The 19814-nt window shown below is 40.6% G+C and overlaps 1 protein-coding gene across 4 annotated transcripts in view; it reads right to left on the bottom strand.

The window, feature by feature from the left end:
• The window catches only part of LOC124625759 (actin cytoskeleton-regulatory complex protein PAN1-like), a 278818-nt gene that overhangs the window by 43314 nt on the left and 215690 nt on the right, over positions 1 to 19814 (bottom strand). For all 4 annotated transcript variants that reach the window (XM_047149198.1, XM_047149202.1, XM_047149200.1 and 1 more), the window contains 2 exons: positions 8634 to 8826; positions 5546 to 5906 (listed from right to left, as the gene is read on the bottom strand). In XM_047149198.1, coding sequence (XP_047005154.1) covers positions 5546 to 5906; positions 8634 to 8826 — 554 coding nt within the window. The remainder of the gene's footprint in view (positions 1 to 5545; positions 5907 to 8633; positions 8827 to 19814) is intronic.

Genomic DNA, 19814 nt, shown 5'->3' with positions numbered 1-19814 from the left:
CAGAATTACCTGTAAGTTCAATTTAAATCTTTGTGGTTGGCCCCAGTACAGTGGCAACAAAAAGCCTAGCATATGAATACGATTTCGTAAAGTTTCAGAAGAGGCTGTCCTACACGAAATGTCCAGATAAGGACACAAAAGTTGCCGAAAATGAGTCCAATTGAAATACTTGCACCTGGCCATTGAGCCACATGAAATCAACTGTCTACTTATACTGTTGACTGCACTCATACACTCACTACTTTTTTTTAAAGTTACTTGTGACAACCGTTACCATAACTGATCCTATATCACCACGAATGTCAAATACTGCAAATATTTTACTTTCATTGTTGGGTGGTTATAATTTCTTGCAACTGACTTAAAATACATTAAAAAAATAATCTCTCACATAAAACTGAGATTTTCTTTTAAATTAATTTTTCTAATACTTCTGCATATACCTTTGTTAGTAGGTGGAGAACCACAGGTACAGATTTTAGCTCAATTGTGATAGATACTCCTGCCCAAACAGACTTGACATGTGCTAAAATTGACACCTTCAATTCTAATAATGCTGTCCTTTTGTTACATATTGAAGTTTCTTTTTAATATTTTAGTGGTATCATCGTGGGTGTCCATAGAAATTTATCCACGTGGTATATCTCTACAATTACTATTTTTTAGATAAATGAGTACTGTCTCATTGTGATAAGCCATGTAATGCTACAGCTGGCTAAAGGAGAGTTTAGCGGAATAACAGAAAATAACTTCCAGCAGTGTATCAGAATTTTGTATCAAATAAAAACTATGTGCTTAAGATTCAAGGGTGGGGGTGGTAAAGATCCCCTCTTGTCTCCCCCTTCCCCATCCTTGTAGATGTTTATGGTTGTCAGCTACAGTATATTACATTTCTTGCCTTTAATTTATGCAAGCCCTACTGCTTTTCAGAAGTACTTTGTGAATGCTCCAGTAGAGTTTGCAAGAATAAGGAAGAGGTACTGCCAAACAAACTCTTGAGTTGGGCCATAAGGTAAAGTTTCAGATTCAAGTCACAGTTCAGCTTAGCTTTATGGGTCGAAAAATTACAGCAGATGAAAAGCCATTTATAAAACTTGTGAGAACAGAGGTTCCTTTTCCTTGATAAAATGTAAAAGGCAGAAAAAGTAAACATTTTAGTTACATTTCTACATAATGTTGAAAATGGTATTACAATGTCTGTAGTCAAATACTAAAAAAGATACATGGGCTGGCCAGTACTTAGCTCAGTACAGCTGATAGATACACAAAAAACAGAACCAAAAATTTACATTCCTAGCTTTTGGAACAAATGTTCCTTCATCAGGGAGGAGAGAGGGGAAACAAAGGGAAGAAGGGAAAGTGGATTCAGTTACTCACAGCCCAAGTTATGAAGCAACAGGGAAAGGAAAACAGGGAGGGTAGCAAGGATGGAGGCACGGTTGTCAGAGGGAAGCCAAAGATATTCTACTGTAAGTACTGTGCCAGCTTCAAACCAAAGAGGATGCATACAGAAGTAAAGAGGTATATAACATAAAGATAAACACAACTATGTAGGATGAAAAGATGCGTGAATGGCTAAAGAGGAAAGGGAAAGAGGAGAAGACTGAAGAGTAAATGAGAGTGAGGTTGTTTAACGTAGGTTCAGTCCAGGGGGATGGCGGGATGAAAGGATGTGTTGGAGTTCCTTCTTATGATTACTATTTTAACTTTAATGATGAAGGAACATTTGTTCCGAAAGCTAGGAATGTAAATTTTCGGTTCTGTTTTTTGTGTATCTATTGGCTGTACTGAGCTGAGGTAAGTACTGGCCAGCCCCTCTATCTCTATGATAGTATTTGTTTCACATCTTTATATGAGATTCTCCATTAACCATTTAGATCACCAAATGTCTCTAGTCACATCAAGTAAGCCGCCAAGTAAGCTGTCAGGCCACACAGAACAACAAGTAAGGAAATTTAATTACAAACTACAAAAATAAATATGCAAAACAAAAATTATTACATTGAAGCGCCAAAGAAACTGGTTTAGGCATGTGTATTCAAGTACAGAGGTATGTGAACAGGCAGAATATGGTGCTGTGGTCGGCAGTGCCTATATAAGACAAGTGTCTGGTGCAGTTGTTAGATCAGTTACTGCTGCTACAATTGCAGGTTATCAAGATTTAAGTTAATTTGAACGTGGTGTTATAGGCGACACATTTACAATGGGACACGCTATCTTCGAGGTAGCAATGAAGTTGAGATTTTCTCACACAACCATTTCAGAAGTGTGCTGTGAATACCAGGAATACGATAAAACATCAAATCTCTGACATCACTGCGGCTGGAAAAAAAAAAAAAAACCTGCAAGAACAGAACCAACAACAAAAGAGAATCATTCAAAGCAACAGAAATGCAACTCCTCCATAAAAGGCTTCAGATTTCATTGCTGGGCTCTCAACAAGTGTCAGCATGTGAACCATTCAAGGAAACATTGTCAATAGGGGCTTTCAGACCCCAAGGCCCACTCATGTACTGTTGATGACTTCACAAAACAAAGCTTTATGCCTCAACTGGGCCCATCAACACCAACATCAGGCTGTTGATGACTGGAAACATGTTGACTGGTTGGATGAGTCTCATTTCAAATTGTGTAGAGCGGATGGACATGTACTCGTATGGAGATAGCCTCATGAATCCAAGGACTATGCATGTCACTGTTGAAGCTGGTGGAGACTCTGTAATGGTGTGGGACACATGCAGTTGGAGTGATATGGGACCCCTGATATGTCTAGATAGGACTTTGAGAGGTGACACATACATAGGCATCCTGACTGATCACCTGCATCAATTCAAGTCCATTGTGCATTCTGACGGACTTGGGCAATTCCAACAGGACAGTGTGACACCCCACACATCCATAATTGCTACAGAGTGGCTCCTGGAACACTTTTCTGAGTTTACACACTTCCGCTGGCCAGCAAACGCCCCAGACATTAATATCATTGAGGATATCTGGGATGCCTTGCAAATTGCTGTTCAGAAGAGATCTCCACCCCCTCATACTCTTACAGCCACACAGTTAGGTATCTGTGTGGACATGTGTGTGAGAATTTACAGATGCAGGAGTCATGGTGTCAATTCCCTCCAGTACTACTTCAGACATTAGTCAAGTCCATGCCATGTCATGCTGTGGCACTTCTGCTTACTCATGGGGGGGGCCCTGCATGATATTAGGCAGGTGTACCAGTTTCTTTGGCTCTTCAGCTATATGTTCTAGGAAGAATATGGGTGACTTAATACTACTTAATGTTAATGAGTTCTCTATGGATATGCATGAAAAATGTAAGCTATTCCTGACATAGTGGAATAAAATGTAAACATTTAATACAATGTACATTTTCCAAATGTATGTGTGAGGGTGTTAGAAAGACAGGTTTTCACAATTATGTCAGTTGCTCGCTCTCTCTCTCTCTCTCTCTCTCTCAGAATGGAAGCAAGAAACAAAAATGAGAAAGGCAACCACTCACCTCAAACAGGAATTTGTGGTATATAGAGACATGTAATACCACAAACACCTTGCTACCTTTCAGGCTCTTTTTCTGTCTTAACTATAAATTCTCACACACATGTGCACACAGATACCAAACTGTGTGGCTGTGTGTAGTTATAGTAGAGAAATAGTAGCAGTTTGAAAGCTAGTAAAGTCTCAATGTTGCTATGTGTTTCTGTGTACCACGGTCAATCAGCTAGATGAATGTAGTTGCTTTTTCTCAATTATGTTTTCTTTTTGCATAATTACAGTGTATTCTTGCAGATTTCTGTCCAAGGGAAATGTACATACACTCCTGGAAATGGAAAAAAGAACACATTGACACCGGTGTGTCAGACCCACCATACTTGCTCCGGACACTGCGAGAGGGCTGTACAAGCAATGATCACACGCACGGCACAGCGGACACACCAGGAACCGCGGTGTTGGCCGTCGAATGGCGCTAGCTGCGCAGCATTTGTGCACCGCCGCTGTCAGTGTCAGCCAGTTTGCCGTGGCATACGGAGCTCCATCGCAGTCTTTAACACTGGTAGCATGCCGCGACAGCGTGGACGTGAACCGTATGTGCAGTTGACGGACTTTGAGAGAGGGCGTATAGTGGGCATGCGGGAGGCCGGGTGGACGTACCGCCGAATTGCTCAACACGTGGGGCGTGAGGTCTCCACAGTACATCGATGTTGTCGCCAGTGGTCGGCGGAAGGTGCACGTGCCCGTCGACCTGGGACCGGACCGCAGCGACGCACGGATGCACGCCAAGACCGTAGGATCCTACGCAGTGCCGTAGGGGACCGCACCGCCACTTCCCAGCAAATTAGGGACACTGTTGCTCCTGGGGTATCGGCGAGGACCATTCGCAACCGTCTCCATGAAGCTGGTCTATGGTCCAGCACACCGTTAGGCCGTCTTCCGCTCACGCCCCAACATCGTGCAGCCCGCCTCCAGTGGTGTCGCGACAGGCGTGAATGGAGGGACGAATGGAGACGTGTCGTCTTCAGCGATGAGAGTCGCTTCTGCCTTGGTGCCAATGATGGTCGTATGCGAGTTTGGCGCCGTGCAGGTGAGCGCCACAATCAGGACTGCATACGACCGAGGCACACAGGGCCAACACCCGGCATCATGGTGTGGGGAGCGATCTCCTACACTGGCCGTACACCACTGGTGATCGTCGAGGGGACACTGAATAGTGCACGGTACATCCAAACCGTCATCGAACCCATCGTTCTACCATTCCTAGACCGGCAAGGGAACTTGCTGTTCCAACAGGACAATGCACGTCCGCATGTATCCCGTGGCACCCAACGTGCTCTAGAAGGTGTAAGTCAACTACCCTGGCCAGCAAGATCTCCGGATCTGTCCCCCATTGAGCATGTTTGGGACTGGATGAAGCGTCGTCTCACGCGGTCTACACGTCCAGCACGAACGCTGGTCCAACTGAGGCGCCAGGTGGAAATGGCATGGCAAGCCGTTCCACAGGACTACATCCTGCATCTCTACGATCGTCTCCATGGGAGAATAGCAGCCTGCATTGCTGCGAAAGGTGGATATACACTGTACTAGTGCCGACATTGTGCATGCTCTGTTGCCTGTGTCTATGTGCCTGTGGTTCTGTCAGTGTGATCATGTGATGTATCTGACCCCAGGAATGTGTCAATAAAGTTTCCCCTTCCTGGGACAATGAATTCACGGTGTTCTTATTTCAATTTCCAGGAGTGTATGTAGGACAGTACTTATAATTCTAGTGTGAAATAGAAACAATGGAATGAGGAAAGCTAACCACTCATAAGGGAAGCAGGGAGCAGTGAACAGGTTATAAAAATCAACTGAATATAGTTTATGATATCGCATAATTTGTAAGTTGAGTAACTATTTCCATATCATATTTTGTCTGTCTGGCTATTGTATGGTGCAGTCACTATTAGTGTGTGATACATTTACTCAATCCTTTGAATGCACCTGTTTATATATAATTTGACATCATGAAACAAATTCATCAAAAGAGGTAATAAATGCTTACATGTTGCCATATTCATCTTTGTCTGTGAGTTTTGTTTCTGGATATGCAAAGATTATGGCCCATGCTCTGTCCTTCATTTGTTCTACCATGCGACCAGGCATCCTGATCCTGTTGATGGCTGGCTCACTGCATCCATCCATTGCATCAGGAATGTTCACACCTGGCAAAATAGGGCGTGGGACCTGAGGTGAGAGTGGAGGTGTAGGTGGGGGTGCCAGAGGCTGTGTCTGTTGCTGTGGCTGTAGCAGTATAGGTGGTGGTGGTGGTGGAGGCATTACTGTTTTTGGCTGTTGCTGCAACACCACAAGCATTCCGGGCTGTAATGCCTGGCCGACTGGTGAAATGGAGGCAGGTGCAATACCTGAAAATGTGAACATTTAAAACTGCTGAAACATGACACGTATAACATCTAAATTTAAATGCCGACCATTAAAATTGCAGCATTAAAGTCTTGAATAAAATTACTAGACAGTTGATGTCTGTCACTGGTGCCACATCGATTGCTGGGCTGCCACTCAGTTATATGGGACACACAAGCATAGTGGATCACATCACAAATGCTGTTAATATGTAAAGCAGAGTATGTTGGAATACACTGCCACGAAGTATGTTGGAAATGCAAGATGCTCTGATGACAGCTGATTCTATGTAACCAATGAATGAAATGTGGCAGACAACACATTCTGTACCCTGAATTTAAACTCATGCCCTAAGCTAACTACGGCCTCACGACATACAATATATCCCAGAAAATGGCAGTTAACAATCTGTTGTAGAACTAAAATCACGATAATTTTGTTACCAGTGATTGAAGTTAATCTGTATGAGAAAACTCAAGACAGAAAAAATTATGTTTCAGTACTACAAACAAACTGTAATTTCTCACTATCACTGGTTACCTGATGTTATCCTCACACTGACTACATGAGCCAACTGATGAGCAGTCCTTGTTGACACTTGGTTGCAGATTACAGGCAACACAGGCAGATTCCAACAAAAAAAGAATGACAGGGAGAAAAATAAGAGCAAATAAAAAAGTCAATATGATGATGAAAATGATGAGTAGAAAACTATACACAAAAAAATAGAGAAATTAAAAAATGTCACTACCGAGATTCGAATCTACAACCTTCTACATGCCAGGCTTACATGCTAATCATTCGGCTCACATGCTAACGATTGAGCTACAGCAAAACACTGGGTTAAGAAGTTTTGTTTATAACTGTAGCATTCTGGTCACAACAATGAATTGCAGTATTCAAAAATTGAGCTTCACACATCATCATGTGAAGCTTATTTAATCTAAGCCAATCTCTGTGATTATTATAAATGTATATGTGACACTGAATCACATTTTGTGTGGAAGTATCCAGCAGTCCTGTTTGGTTAATGCTGTGTATGAAACGTGTGTGTTTCCTTAGCTTCGTGTGTGTGTGTGTGTGTGTGTGTGTGTGTGTGTGTGTGTGTGTGTGTGTTTCAGGATCCAAACACTTCAAAAAATAATTCTGGACAAGGAATTGGAAGTGAACTGATCAATTGTTGTGGCAGCTCAGCAATGGTGAATGGTTTGGGCGTGACGCAGAGCGCTCCGACTGGGGGAAACAGCTCCAATGCATGAAGTGTCAACTTTCAAGCAATTTTAATCAGACTACAGGAAAGTCAGCAAATAACAAAATTTCATCTATTGTGCATATGGATTATAGTAGAAAGAATACATTATTTAATTTGTAGACAGTACAAGCATATACAGAAAGTGAAATTAACTACAAAGAACTGCCACCTAACACAGCTGGGCACCAAATTAATCTGAGCTTTGATGATAGATACAGCTACATCACTTATGCTGCTTCAACTCTGTGCCAGAGTTCATCATTGGTCATGGCTGGTGAGTTATGATGAGCCAGCCTCTAGGCAACCCCTGACTAGATGTTGTCATCAGGTGGGAGATTTGGGTGGCATGCAGGTCAGGGCAACAGTCAAACACCCTCTGCATCGCAGCAGATCAGGACAGTATGGGCAACATGTGGTCTTGGACTGTCTTGTTAAAATATGTCATGGATACCTCAAAATGTAATGCCTGCTGTCCACATTACTGGCTATGTAAAACAAAGATGATTTCATTGTGTACTATATGCAGTGGTGGATACAGAAAAACCTCAAGGAGGGGGCACTAAAGATATCTTGAGCTACCTTTACTTTTACCGTAATAAAAATTGCTGCAACTTTTCTCGTATGTATGTGTTAGCTGTCTATGTGCCACACAGAAACGCGTGTGCTACATAGGAAAGTACAGCTACTCAGTAATTCAATTCAGTTGAGTCAACTGATGGATGAAACAAACAAATAGTGTGTGGGTTGACTAGCGGGAGTGGTGCGGGTGGCAATTTGGGCGGCCCAGCTATGGGCAGCGCATGCCCCATGCGCCCCCTGTAAGTATCCGCCACTGACCATATGACACAACATACCATCACACAAGGTGCTGGGGCTGTATGATGTGATGAATACAATCAGACAAGGTCCATCTTGGAACCACCACACATGTATATGTCAACCATGATGCTGCATGCAGAACCAGGACACAGCTAAAAAGATGGCTCAGTGCCACTCCAACCCCCAGTGATGTTGTTTGGCACACCACTGTCTGTTGCATTATCCACGAAAGCTGTAACAATGTTGGCCATGTTGAAAAATAAAAACACGTGCTGGTGGATGTTTTTAGAATGGTATTACTCCTACCTATTTTGTGAGGTTGCTGATAACTTGAATATGCAAGTATGCAGTACACACAGGCCAATTTGGCATTTGTTGCATTCTGTCTTCATGGTACAACAATTTTAATGCCCAGCTGTGTATGTATTTGTTATCAGTGCAATTCTTTGTACAAACAAAGACAGTAGTACATGGTGTTAGGTGATATCCTGATAAGAAATTTAGAATTATTTATGTTAGAAGTGTATCGGTGCTTAACATTTCCACTTTCTGTTATTATTGCCATGTTCAAGAAGACAGAGACGGGTTATTATACAGCAGCTGTCTCTTGATACTCTCATCTTTGGTACAGTAAAATGTATTCCAACTGTCAACATACCTATCTGCGTATGGAGATTTGTGGGTTGTGCAACTACTTGAGCACTCATTGTCACCACTTTCTCTGTGTCAGTCCTCATCACACCTGACATTACAGATGAAGGGGAGCCAACTGAGAAATCACTGGAATAGTCACTGCAATCACTGCAACCACTATCAGGAGAGGGTGGTAGTTGTTGTCCATCCATTGCCCCCTAAACAAACAACAACAAAAAGCCTTTAGGTATACATCATTCAGTCTGTCTGCAACTTCATATAAAATTATTAACAAAGATATTTAACAATGAATATGCAGGTAAATGTTAAAATCTTTTATCTCTAATAATAAAACACAGCTCTTTTCTCATTTGTAGTAGTTAAAAGTAACATAAAATGTAACTTTCATGCTTGTGGATGTAATTCAGCCTATCACTCAATAGACCATTAATATATATTTACCTCTATTCTAATCCTGCCAGTACAGAGTCAATATTTCCTTTGTAGCTACATACCAATGTGATTCTAGTCTATCATATGTTATATTGGCATCCCCACTTCTCACATTACTTTCTTCTGCAAGGAAGTATTTCTCATTAGGATGCCAAAGTGGGATAACTTCTCCTTAACACAGCCTTTTTTCCAACTTGCTGTTGTCAACAATGCACAATTCATGAAAGTGTGTATTATGTGGAACTACACTAAATTTTAGTGGTGCTAGTTACAGAAATAAACACCCTTAGCAATTTACTACATATTTATTTTAATATATCCTTACCAGAAGCATATGGCTTCAGAAGAAATGAATGGGGAGCAGTAGTTGAGAAGGGAATGAGATAAGGTTTTAGCCTATCCATGTCCATGTGACATTGAACAATCAGTAAAGAAATCCAAGAGAAATGTGGAAAGGGAATTAAAATCCACAATGAAGTAATAAAAACTTTGATTATGTCAATGGTATAATTCTGCCATGGATGACAAAGGATTTGGACAGTCAGTTAAATGTAAGAAATAGTGTCTTTAAAAGAAGTTTAAAGATGAAAATCAACAAAAAAGTGAAAAAAATAGTAATGGAAAGTAGTCAAATCAAATCAGCTAGTGCTCAGAGGATGAGGTCAGGAAATGAGGCACTAAAATTTGTGCTATTTGGGCAACAACATAAATGATGATGGCAAAAGTAGAAAGGATTTTAAATGCAAACAGGCAATCGCAACATAAGATTTCTTAAAAAAGAGAAATTTTTGTTAACACCCAATATAAAGTTAAGCGTTATGAAGTATTCTTCTGAAGGTATTTATTTGGAGTGTATCTTGTATGGAAGTGAAATGTGTGCAATAACATGCTCATAAAAGAATTTAAGCTTTTGGAATGTCATGCTATGAAAGAACTATAAAAACTAAATGGTTAGACTGAATTACTAATAATATAGTACTGAACTGAATTAGGGAGAAGAGAAATTTTACCACAACTTAACTAAAGTAAAAGATTCATTGATAGTGGAAGAGGGAGAGTAAACAATGCAGAGGGAGACCAAGCCTTGTTGAACACAGTAAATAGTTTCAAATGTAGGTAATTCAGCAGAGATGAAGAGGCTTGCACAGGTCAGACTAGTGTTGAGACTGCATCAAACAGCCTTTGGACTCAAGACCAATAACACAAACTGTAAACTGTGTTCCTCTACTTTTTTTAAAGAAATTTGTATAGGTCTTGCTGGTCAGTTAATCATATAACTTCCAAAACCAAGGTACAGAAACATTAACTGTAGGACATATGTTACAAATACAAAGGGAAATGAAAAAGAGGTCACCTTTTCAGTTTAATTTTTATTCAAATAGACATCTATGTTAGTGATGCATGTCAGGTTACATTTTACCATACACAGAAATTATTGAAAGAAAGCCAAACCAAACAGAATAGTGAAACACAGAAATAGAAATTTTTGAAATGTCTTTTACTCCTTACAATGGCTTCTACTCCTTGCATTTTTAACACAATCAAATTATATTTCTCAAAATTTTACAAATTAACCTTGCTCAATGACTTGGTAAAATATCTGCTACATTGTTTTCCAAATTTACTTTACAAATATCTATAATTCCATTCATGTAACATTCATTCATGAAATGGTGGAGTGTTTCAATGTACTTTGTATTTTTAGTAAAGTTACCATATCTAACAATACTGATTGGCCCTGAGTTCTCTTCATATACTTTCATGGGCTCATCAGATTTTGCATCAAAGCTATTCAAAATATCTAGAATTAATTTAACCTCAATGACTACTTCTGACAATGCTACAAACTCAGCAAAAGTAGAGGATTTCATAATCCTTTCTTGTTTCTTAGATTTCCAAATTATGTTATTACGTAACATGACATGGACTTACAAACTACACTATCACTTGCCCAATCTGCATCTATAAAACAATCCAAGAAATCAATATTTTCAGTTCTTTCATAGATTAACTTCAAGGAAGGTATACTTAAAAGTATCACTATAACATTACTGAAACCTACTTCCATAGTTTACACTGCAATTTACATATGGCCATGTTCCTGAACTAATGCACACGAGAGCATCTATCAAGTTTCTGGACATAATATCATGACTTGCACCTTGAGCTGGTTCTAGTTTCAAATTAACTTCTGTTGGTGTACTGTACAACTTTGAAATTTCCATCTGATATTTCTTAACTAGACATTCAATAAGCTATCCTGACTAAGAGTCATTATGCACTTTGCATAATTATAATCAATATTTATCCCCAGACATTTCTTTACTTCACTGAAGTCTTTCATTTGAGATCACTTGGATAACAACTTCTTGGTTTCTTGTAATTTCTCTTTACTTGTACAACAAAATAGCATACCATCAACAAACACAATTATACAGAACACATAATTTGCACTTATAAATACATGTATGTAGTAATCAAATTTACTTCTTTAAAAACTCGGAATTTTTAAAAAGTAAATATTAGGAGTAAAGGAAACCACTCACCAAATAGCAGAAGTGTTATGGTGTTGACAGACACACGCAAAGGAGAAAGGAAACTTGCTAGCTTTCAGAATCAATCCTTTCTCAAGCTAGTGTACACACACACACAAGGGTCAAGAAGAAGGGTTGGGGTGGCTAGCTAGTGGCTCAGAGGGAGGCAGTCGAATTGCTGGTTAGGAGTATGGAAGGGAGGGTGACACTTATATGGGCTAGGCATACAATGAATAGATGCTGAAGTCAGAGTTGACGTGGAAACATGAATTTAATACATGCTGTGCCCCTGCCCCACCAGGTGTGGTAGGTCAGTGATCGGCAGGTGGCCGATGTCATGCCTAGCATGTTCTGACTCTCAGTGCTGTCTGGTCTATGTTTTGTTTACTGTGTGGGTCGGATTTGCTCTGGACACTCTGCAGTGGACACTGGTTGCAATTTACCTATAGGTTTATCTCTCTACCATTCTGTGGTGAAACTTGTGCAGATAAGTACAAGTGTCTTCAGTTTATCTACAAAATATTTTCAACGACTCAGCACCTCTACTATATGGTGAGCAGCAACTATCCTATTCATAACACTGCTACATTCCATATTGGATTTTCCATTGTTTTATTTTCAGGATAATCACACACAAATTATATTTTTACAGACATGTCTCAAAACAAGTGTGGATGTAAGAAGAAATTATTTCCTGTTGAAGGTAAATTTGTAATAAGTATAAATTAAAATGAGTAGCCTTAATATTTTTTGTCTTTAATTATCTTTGTTCACCGCAAGCTTCACATAAATATCTAATGTTCAGTATCATAATTTTATTATAGAATTTGCACCACTTTTCAATAAATTATTTTTTCCTTGGTGAAATATTCTGAGATCATCTGACAAGGAATATATACAATGTGTTCACCACGTCTTGCTCTCAAACAGGGACAGAGGAAGAAAAAACAGTTGGGTGGAGGCTGTGGGGACAGTGGGTTAATGGAGATTGGGACGAGGAGGGTTGTGGGAGTGAAGGCTGTATTGCAAGGATAGCTCCCATCTGCATAGTTCAGAAAGGATGGTGGTGGAGGAAGGATCCAGATGTTGTATTTGGCCAGTTTGGCAGTGGCCATTCATTCTGGTGGACAGCTGGTTGGTTGTGATTTGGACATGAAAAGATGTACTGTGATTGCGACAGATCTGCCATATGACTTGGCTGCTTTCACAGGTGGCCCTGCCTCTGATGGGGTAGGATAAACCTTTGACAGGAGTAAGAAGTGATGGGTGGGTGGACTGGGAATACCTTGTACCTACACCTTCCACAAGAGGCAAGAAGCAAGAAGTTGAGAATGGGAGTGGCATAGGGATGGGCTAGGATGTTGTGTAGGTTGAGTAGGCAGGAGGGGTGGGAAACATCTTTGGTAGGATGAGTCTAATATCTGGGCATGACGATAAAAGAATCAAAGCCCTGGCAAAGGATATAGTTCAACTGTTCCATCCCAGGCTGATATGGGTGATGAGGAAGGTGCTCCCATGTAGCTGATCCTTGTAGGTGATGGGAGGATTAGAGATTTGTGAAGATATGGCACAGGAAATGTGTTTGCAGACAAGGTTTTGGGGGTAAAGTGTGTCTGTGATGTCCCTCGTGAGACCTTCAGCACAGTGAGCATGGGAGTCCTGAGCTTATCATCCTCCTTGCAGACAATGACTCCCCTGTTGTGATGAATTCGAGTAAGAACCTGACATAAGGATTCTGCCAACTGTCTGATTCCCCCATCTATAAGCTTTGCCATTGTGATCCCATCCCTGAAGCCCAACGTAACCTCTAAATCCCAACTGAAATCCTTAGGCACATCCAATAACCTTTCCCCTTAGTCCACCTCCATCCTTACCCAATAACACCCCACACACCCACCTTCTCCATGCTCCACAAACCCCTACAATCCTGGAACTTGTTATTGCACTCCTACTGAAAGAATATCTGCTCTGGTCGACCAACACCTCCAACCAACTGCCCAAAACCTAGCCTTTCAAATCAAAGATACTAATCTCTCCACCACCCCCGCTCATTTTCCTCCTGAATTCTTGGTCATCACTATTGATGCACCTACCTATACACCAACATCCCTCATGCCCATGGCCTTGCCACTATCGAACACTACCTTTCCCACCCTCCTACAGATTTCAAACCCACTATCTCATTCTGCATACACTACATCGTCACAAATAAGTACATGTCCTTTAGGGGAAGTTATAAACAGATCCATAGCATACCTATCAGGAGAAAGAAAACTGTCATTCTACAGATTGGAGCGGGGAATGTCAGATCCCTTAATTGGGCAGGTAGGTTAGAAAATCTAAAAATGGAAATGGATAGGTTAAAGTTAGATATAGTGGGAATTAGTGAAGTTCGGTGGCAGGAGGAACAAGACTTTTGGTCAGGTGAATACAGGGTTATAAATACAAAATCAAATAGGGGTAATGCAGGAGTAGGTTTAATAACGAATAAAAAAATAGGAGTACGGGTAAGCTGCTACAAACAGCATAGTGAACGCATCATTGTAGCCAAGATAGACATGAAGCCCATGCCTACCACAGTAGTACAAGTTTATATGCCAACTAGCTCTGCAGATGATGAAGAAATTGAAGAAATGTATGATGAAATAAAAGAAATTATTCAGAAAGTGAAGGGAGACGAAAATTTAATAGTCATGGGTGACTGGAATTCGGTAGTAGGAAAAGGGAGAGAAGGAAACATAGTAGGTGAATATGGATTGGGGGGAAGAAATGAAAGAGGAAGCCGCCTGGTAGAATTTTGCTAACACTTGGTTCAAGAATCATAAAAGAAGGTTGTATACATGGAAGAATCCTGGAGATACTAGAAGGTATCAGATAGATTATATAATGGTAAGACAGAGATTTAGGAACCAGGTTTTAAATTGTAAGACATTTCCAGGGGCAGATGTGGACTCTGACCACAATCTATTGGTTATGAACTGTAGATTAAAACTGAAGAAACTGCAAAAAGGTGGGAATTGAAGGACATGGGACCTGGATAAACTGACTAAACCAGAGGTTGTACAGAGTTTCAAGGAGAGCATAAGGGAACAATTGACAGGAATGAGGGAAAGAAATACAGTAGAAGAAGAATGGTTAGCTTTGAGGGATGAAGTAGTGAAGGCAGCAGAGGACAAAGTAGGTAAAAAGACAAGGGCTGCTAGAAATCCTTGGGTAATAGAAGAAATATTGAACTTAATTGATGAAAGGAGAAAATATAAAAATGCAGTAAATGAAGCGGGCAAAAAGGAATACAAATGTCTCAAAAATGAAATCGACAGTAAGTGCAAAATGGCTAAGCAGCGATGGCTAGAGGACAAATGTAAGGATGTAGAGGCTTGTCTCACCAGGGGTAAGATAGATGCTGCCTACAGGAAAATTAAAGAGACCTTTGGAGAAAAGAGAACCACTTGTATGAATATCAAGAGCTCAGATGGAAACCCAGTTCTGAGCAAAGAAGGGAAAGCAGAAAGGTGGAAGGAATATATAGAGGGTCTATACAAGGGCGATGTACTTGAGGACAATGAAAGAGGAGGTAGATGAAGATGAAATGGGAGATATGATACTGCGTGAAGAGTTTGACAGAGCACTGAAAGACCTGAGTCGAAACAAGGCCCCGGGAGTAGACAACATTCCATTGGAACTACTGACAGCCTTGGGATAGCCAGTCCTGACAAAACTCTACCATCTGGTGAGCAAGATATATGAGACAGGTGAAATACCCTCAGACTTCAAGAAGAATATAATAATTCCAATCCCAAAGGAAGCAGGTGTTGACAGATGTGAAAATTACCGAACTATCAGTTTAATAAGTCACGGCTGCAAAATACTAACGCGAATTCTTTACAGACGTATGGAAAAACTAGTAGAAGCCAACCTCAGGGAAGATCAGTTCGGAATCCATAGAAATATTGGAATACATGAGGCAATACTGACCCTACGACTTATCTTAGAAGCTAGATTAAGGAAAGGCAAACCTACGTTTCTAGCATTTGTAGACTTAGAGAAAGCTTTTGACAATGTTGACTGGAATACTCTCTTTCAAATTCTGAAGGTGGCAGGGGTAAAATACAGGGAGCAAAAGGCTATTTATAATTTGTACAGAAACCAGATGGCAGTTATAAGAATCGAGGGACACGAAAGGGAAGCAGTGGTTGTGAAGGGAGTGAGACAGGGTTGCAGCCTCTCCCCGATGTTATTCAATCTGTATATTGAGCAAGCAGTGAAAGAAACAAAAGAAAAATTCGGAGTAGGTATTAAAATCCATGGAGAAGAAATAAAAACTTTGAGGTCTGCTGATGACATTGTAATTCTGTCAGAGACAGCAAAGGAGCTGGAAGAGCAGTTGAACGGAATGGATAGTGTCTTGAAAGGAGGATATAAGATGAACATCAACAAAAGCAAAATGAGGATAATGGAATGCAGTTGAATTAATTCAGGTGATGCTGAGGGAATTAGATTAGGAAATGAGACACTTAAAGTAGTAAAGGAGTTTTGCTATTTGGGGAGCAAAATAACTGATGATGTTCAAAGTAGAGAGGATATCAAATGTAGACTGGCAATGGCAAGGAAAGCGTTTCTGAAGAAGAGAAATTTGTTAACATCGAGTATAGATTTAAGTGTCAGGAAGTTGTTTCTGAAAGTATTTGTATGGAGTGTAGCCATGTATGGAAGTGAAACATGGACGATAAATAGTTTGGACAAGAAGAGAATAGAAGCTGTCGAAATGTGGTGCTACGGAAGAATGCTGAAGATTAGATGGGTAGATCACATAACTAATGAGGAGGTATTGAACAGAATTGGGGAGAAGAGAAATTTGTGGCACAACTTGACTAGGAGAAGGGATCGGTTGGTAGGACATGTTCTGAGGCATCAAGGGGTCACCAATTTAGTATTGGAGGTCAGCGTGGAGGGTAAAAATCGTAGAGGGAAACCAAGAGATGAATACACTAAGCAGATTCAGAAGGATGTAGGTTGCAGTAGTTACTGGGAGATGAAGAAGCTTGCACAGGATAGAGTAGCATGGAGAGCTGCATCAAACCAATCTCAGGACTGAAGACCACAACAACAAGAACAACAGCATACCTATCAGCAGCTATGTGGCACCCTCCTAATCTGACTTTTTTGTGGCCCATCTAGAGGAAGCCTCCATAGCCTCTCAAAACCCCAAACCCCTTGCCTGATTTTGGTTCACTGACAATATCTTCATAGCCACTCCACACTATCATCATTCCTTCACAACCTCAACACGTTCTCTCCCGTCTACTTCACATGATCCTCCTCTACCAAATGCACCACCTTTATGAATGTTGACCTACACCTCTCTGATGGCTCCAGTCACATCTATGTCCACATTTGAGCCATAAACAACGAACAGTAGCAGTCTTTTGACAGCTGTCGCCCCTTCCATACAAAAAAAAAAAAAAAAAAAAAACATGCCTATACAGTCTGGCCACCCATGGATGGTGTACCTGCAGTCATGAGAACTCCCTTGACCAGTACGCTGAAGGTCTTCTGAAGGCCTTCACAGACAGGCAGTACCACCTCCCTCCCCAAACCTAGTCTGTAAACACCTCACATACCTGTAATTCTTGCCCCCACCTCAAAGAAGCAGCTACAAAGCAGAGACCCCTAATCACCCGATATAATCCTGGACTGGAACAACTATACCATACTCTTCACAAGGGCTTTGTTTATCTAGCATCAGGTTCAGGAATGAGGGATGTCCTACTCAAGATCCTTATCACCCTTCTTGAGATGTTATTCCACTGCACACCCAACCTACACAATGTCCTGGTCCATCCCTATGCCACTCCCACTCCCTACCCCTTGCCACAGTGTCATATCCCTTTGGAAGACCCAGGTGCTCTATTCACCCCTTGTCAATTGTTACTCCTGTTCCCAGGCTTACTGTGTCCCAACTGAGGCATGGCCAACTGTGAATGCAGCTTGTCATATACCAAATCTGCTGCAATCACTGCACAACTTTTTATGTTGGTATGACAACCAACCAGCTGTCAACCAGAAAAAATGGCCATCACCAAATTGTGGCCACAAAAAAAGTTGACCACCCAGTGGCACAACATGCAGTTGAGCAAAACATCATCAGTTTTAATGGATACTTCATGACCCAAGTCATCTGAATCCTTCCTTTCACCACCAGCTCTTCTGAACTACACTGATACGAGTTACCTTAGCAACAAATCCTTTGTTCCAATTCCTGGTCTCAATCTCCATTTAACCTACTGACCCTACATTCTCAACCAACAGTTTTTCCTTCCTCTATGTTATCATCCCCTCCAAATACAAGTCTCCATGTTATCCTCCATCATGTGCCACTCCCCATCACCTCCAGCACCCATGCACCACGTGTTTAGCCCTTGCACCTGCCACCCATCTGTCCCACATTCATAGGCAGCAAACCAGTTACCTCCCTCCAAGCCACCAGCTACCCAATCCCAATCCCTCTTCCTGCCTCCCCCTATTCTCATCCTTTATCCACCCCAACCGCCACAAATCCCATCCAACTACCAAACTGCAATAACAGCATTGTTGTGTGTACAGCTGGCACTGTGTAGGAAATGGACGTGTCCCCCCCCCCCCCCCCCCCCCCCCGTGCAGGTGCGGTACATGCCCGTGCATGTGCGTATGTGCACATATGTGTGTGTGTGTGTGTGTGTGTGTGTGTGTCTGCATGCGTGGATTGATTCCAAAAGCTAATATGTATTCTTTCTTTCTGCTGACAACTGAATGCTTCTTTTATTCAGTAAGTGGCCTTCTTTAGTCCCAAAATTTACATTTTTCCAGAACTTTCCTAGTGTATTTAGGCTTTCTGAAAACTCATTGAAACACATACCACATGTGGGGACCTTTTCCTCAAGCTATACAAAATGTTATACAGCTTAAAAACTGAGCCGGCTTCATCCACGTATCCTGGAAGTTTCTTTACATAAATTTCTGAGGAAACTTTACCATTTTGAAATGCAGTCTGTATATCTGTTTATTCTACAATTAAGCTCTTTTGACAACACTATGGCAGCAAAAGTTTCAATTTTTGCATGTGGTGTATAAATATCATCCACAACTCCTTTTTGTTAAAATCTGCTTACGACTGATCTTGCTTTACAAGTGTTATCCGACTTTCTTGTAAAAACCCACTTCACATCAAGAACACTTACATTATTTGATTAATTATTAGTTTCCAAGTTTTATTCTTATTTAAACACTCAATTTCCTTATCCACAACTTGTTTCCTAACTTTTGGTTCATTACTATTCATCACTTCCTCAAAATTTTGTGAACTACGAGCACTACAGAAATTCACATAAATAAAGTTACTTATTACATAATCATTAAATCTATCAGGCACTTTACGTTCTCTAGATGACTTTCTCAACTCGTGTTCTTGACTTCTTACGATTGCTTGAACCCTCTATGATACCCTTTTCTTCCATTTGCTCATTTATAGGTTTACATTCTTTGCTTTTATACTCAGAATCACTAAAAGTCCACACTTTGAATCAGTGTCTTTTAGATCTATATACCTGACATCCTCTTCCACAACATCATCCTGTCTGGCAATGATTATTTTTTTTATATTTGCAGACTAAATCGATGAATGAAAATTTGTACCTAGGCCAGGATTCAGATCCCGTACAAATTTTCATTCATTGCTTCAGTCTGTATACATACATACATACATCACAGATGCTTGAAATTTGAAAAGGTCTCTGGAACCATGTTGTTCCATTTGATAATTTTACAATTAATTAGTACTTTGTATATAACTCCAGAGGTGCATAAAAAATTCCTAAGTCTGCTTTACAGTCCCACTTTGACTTTCTTAATTATTATGGTGCATGTACAAAATACAACTGCAAATGTTTAACATTAGGTTTCTTTCTACATAATATTTCATGAGGGGTTTTCCTTTCAGTGGTAATAGCTCAAATTCTGTTTTTAAGGCACACAGCTGCACCAGTGACTTTGAGCCAAAATTTCCTACCTACTCTTGCTTCAGCTAACAGGCATCAAAACATACCCATAACTGTTGTATCATTTAATTCATGTACATAGGGACCACATGGATTTAAAAAGATCCATTTCTGTCTTACAGAAAGGAAAGACATCTGAATTTAAATATTCTTTCCCATTGTTCCATATCAATTTCTTAATAGCTC

Source organism: Schistocerca americana, chromosome 8 (genome assembly GCF_021461395.2).
Source record: "Schistocerca americana isolate TAMUIC-IGC-003095 chromosome 8, iqSchAmer2.1, whole genome shotgun sequence".
Taxonomy (NCBI): Eukaryota; Metazoa; Arthropoda; class Insecta; order Orthoptera; family Acrididae; genus Schistocerca; species Schistocerca americana.
Note: the sequence above shows the minus strand (reverse complement) of the source record. Positions and strands in the feature narration are given on the sequence as shown.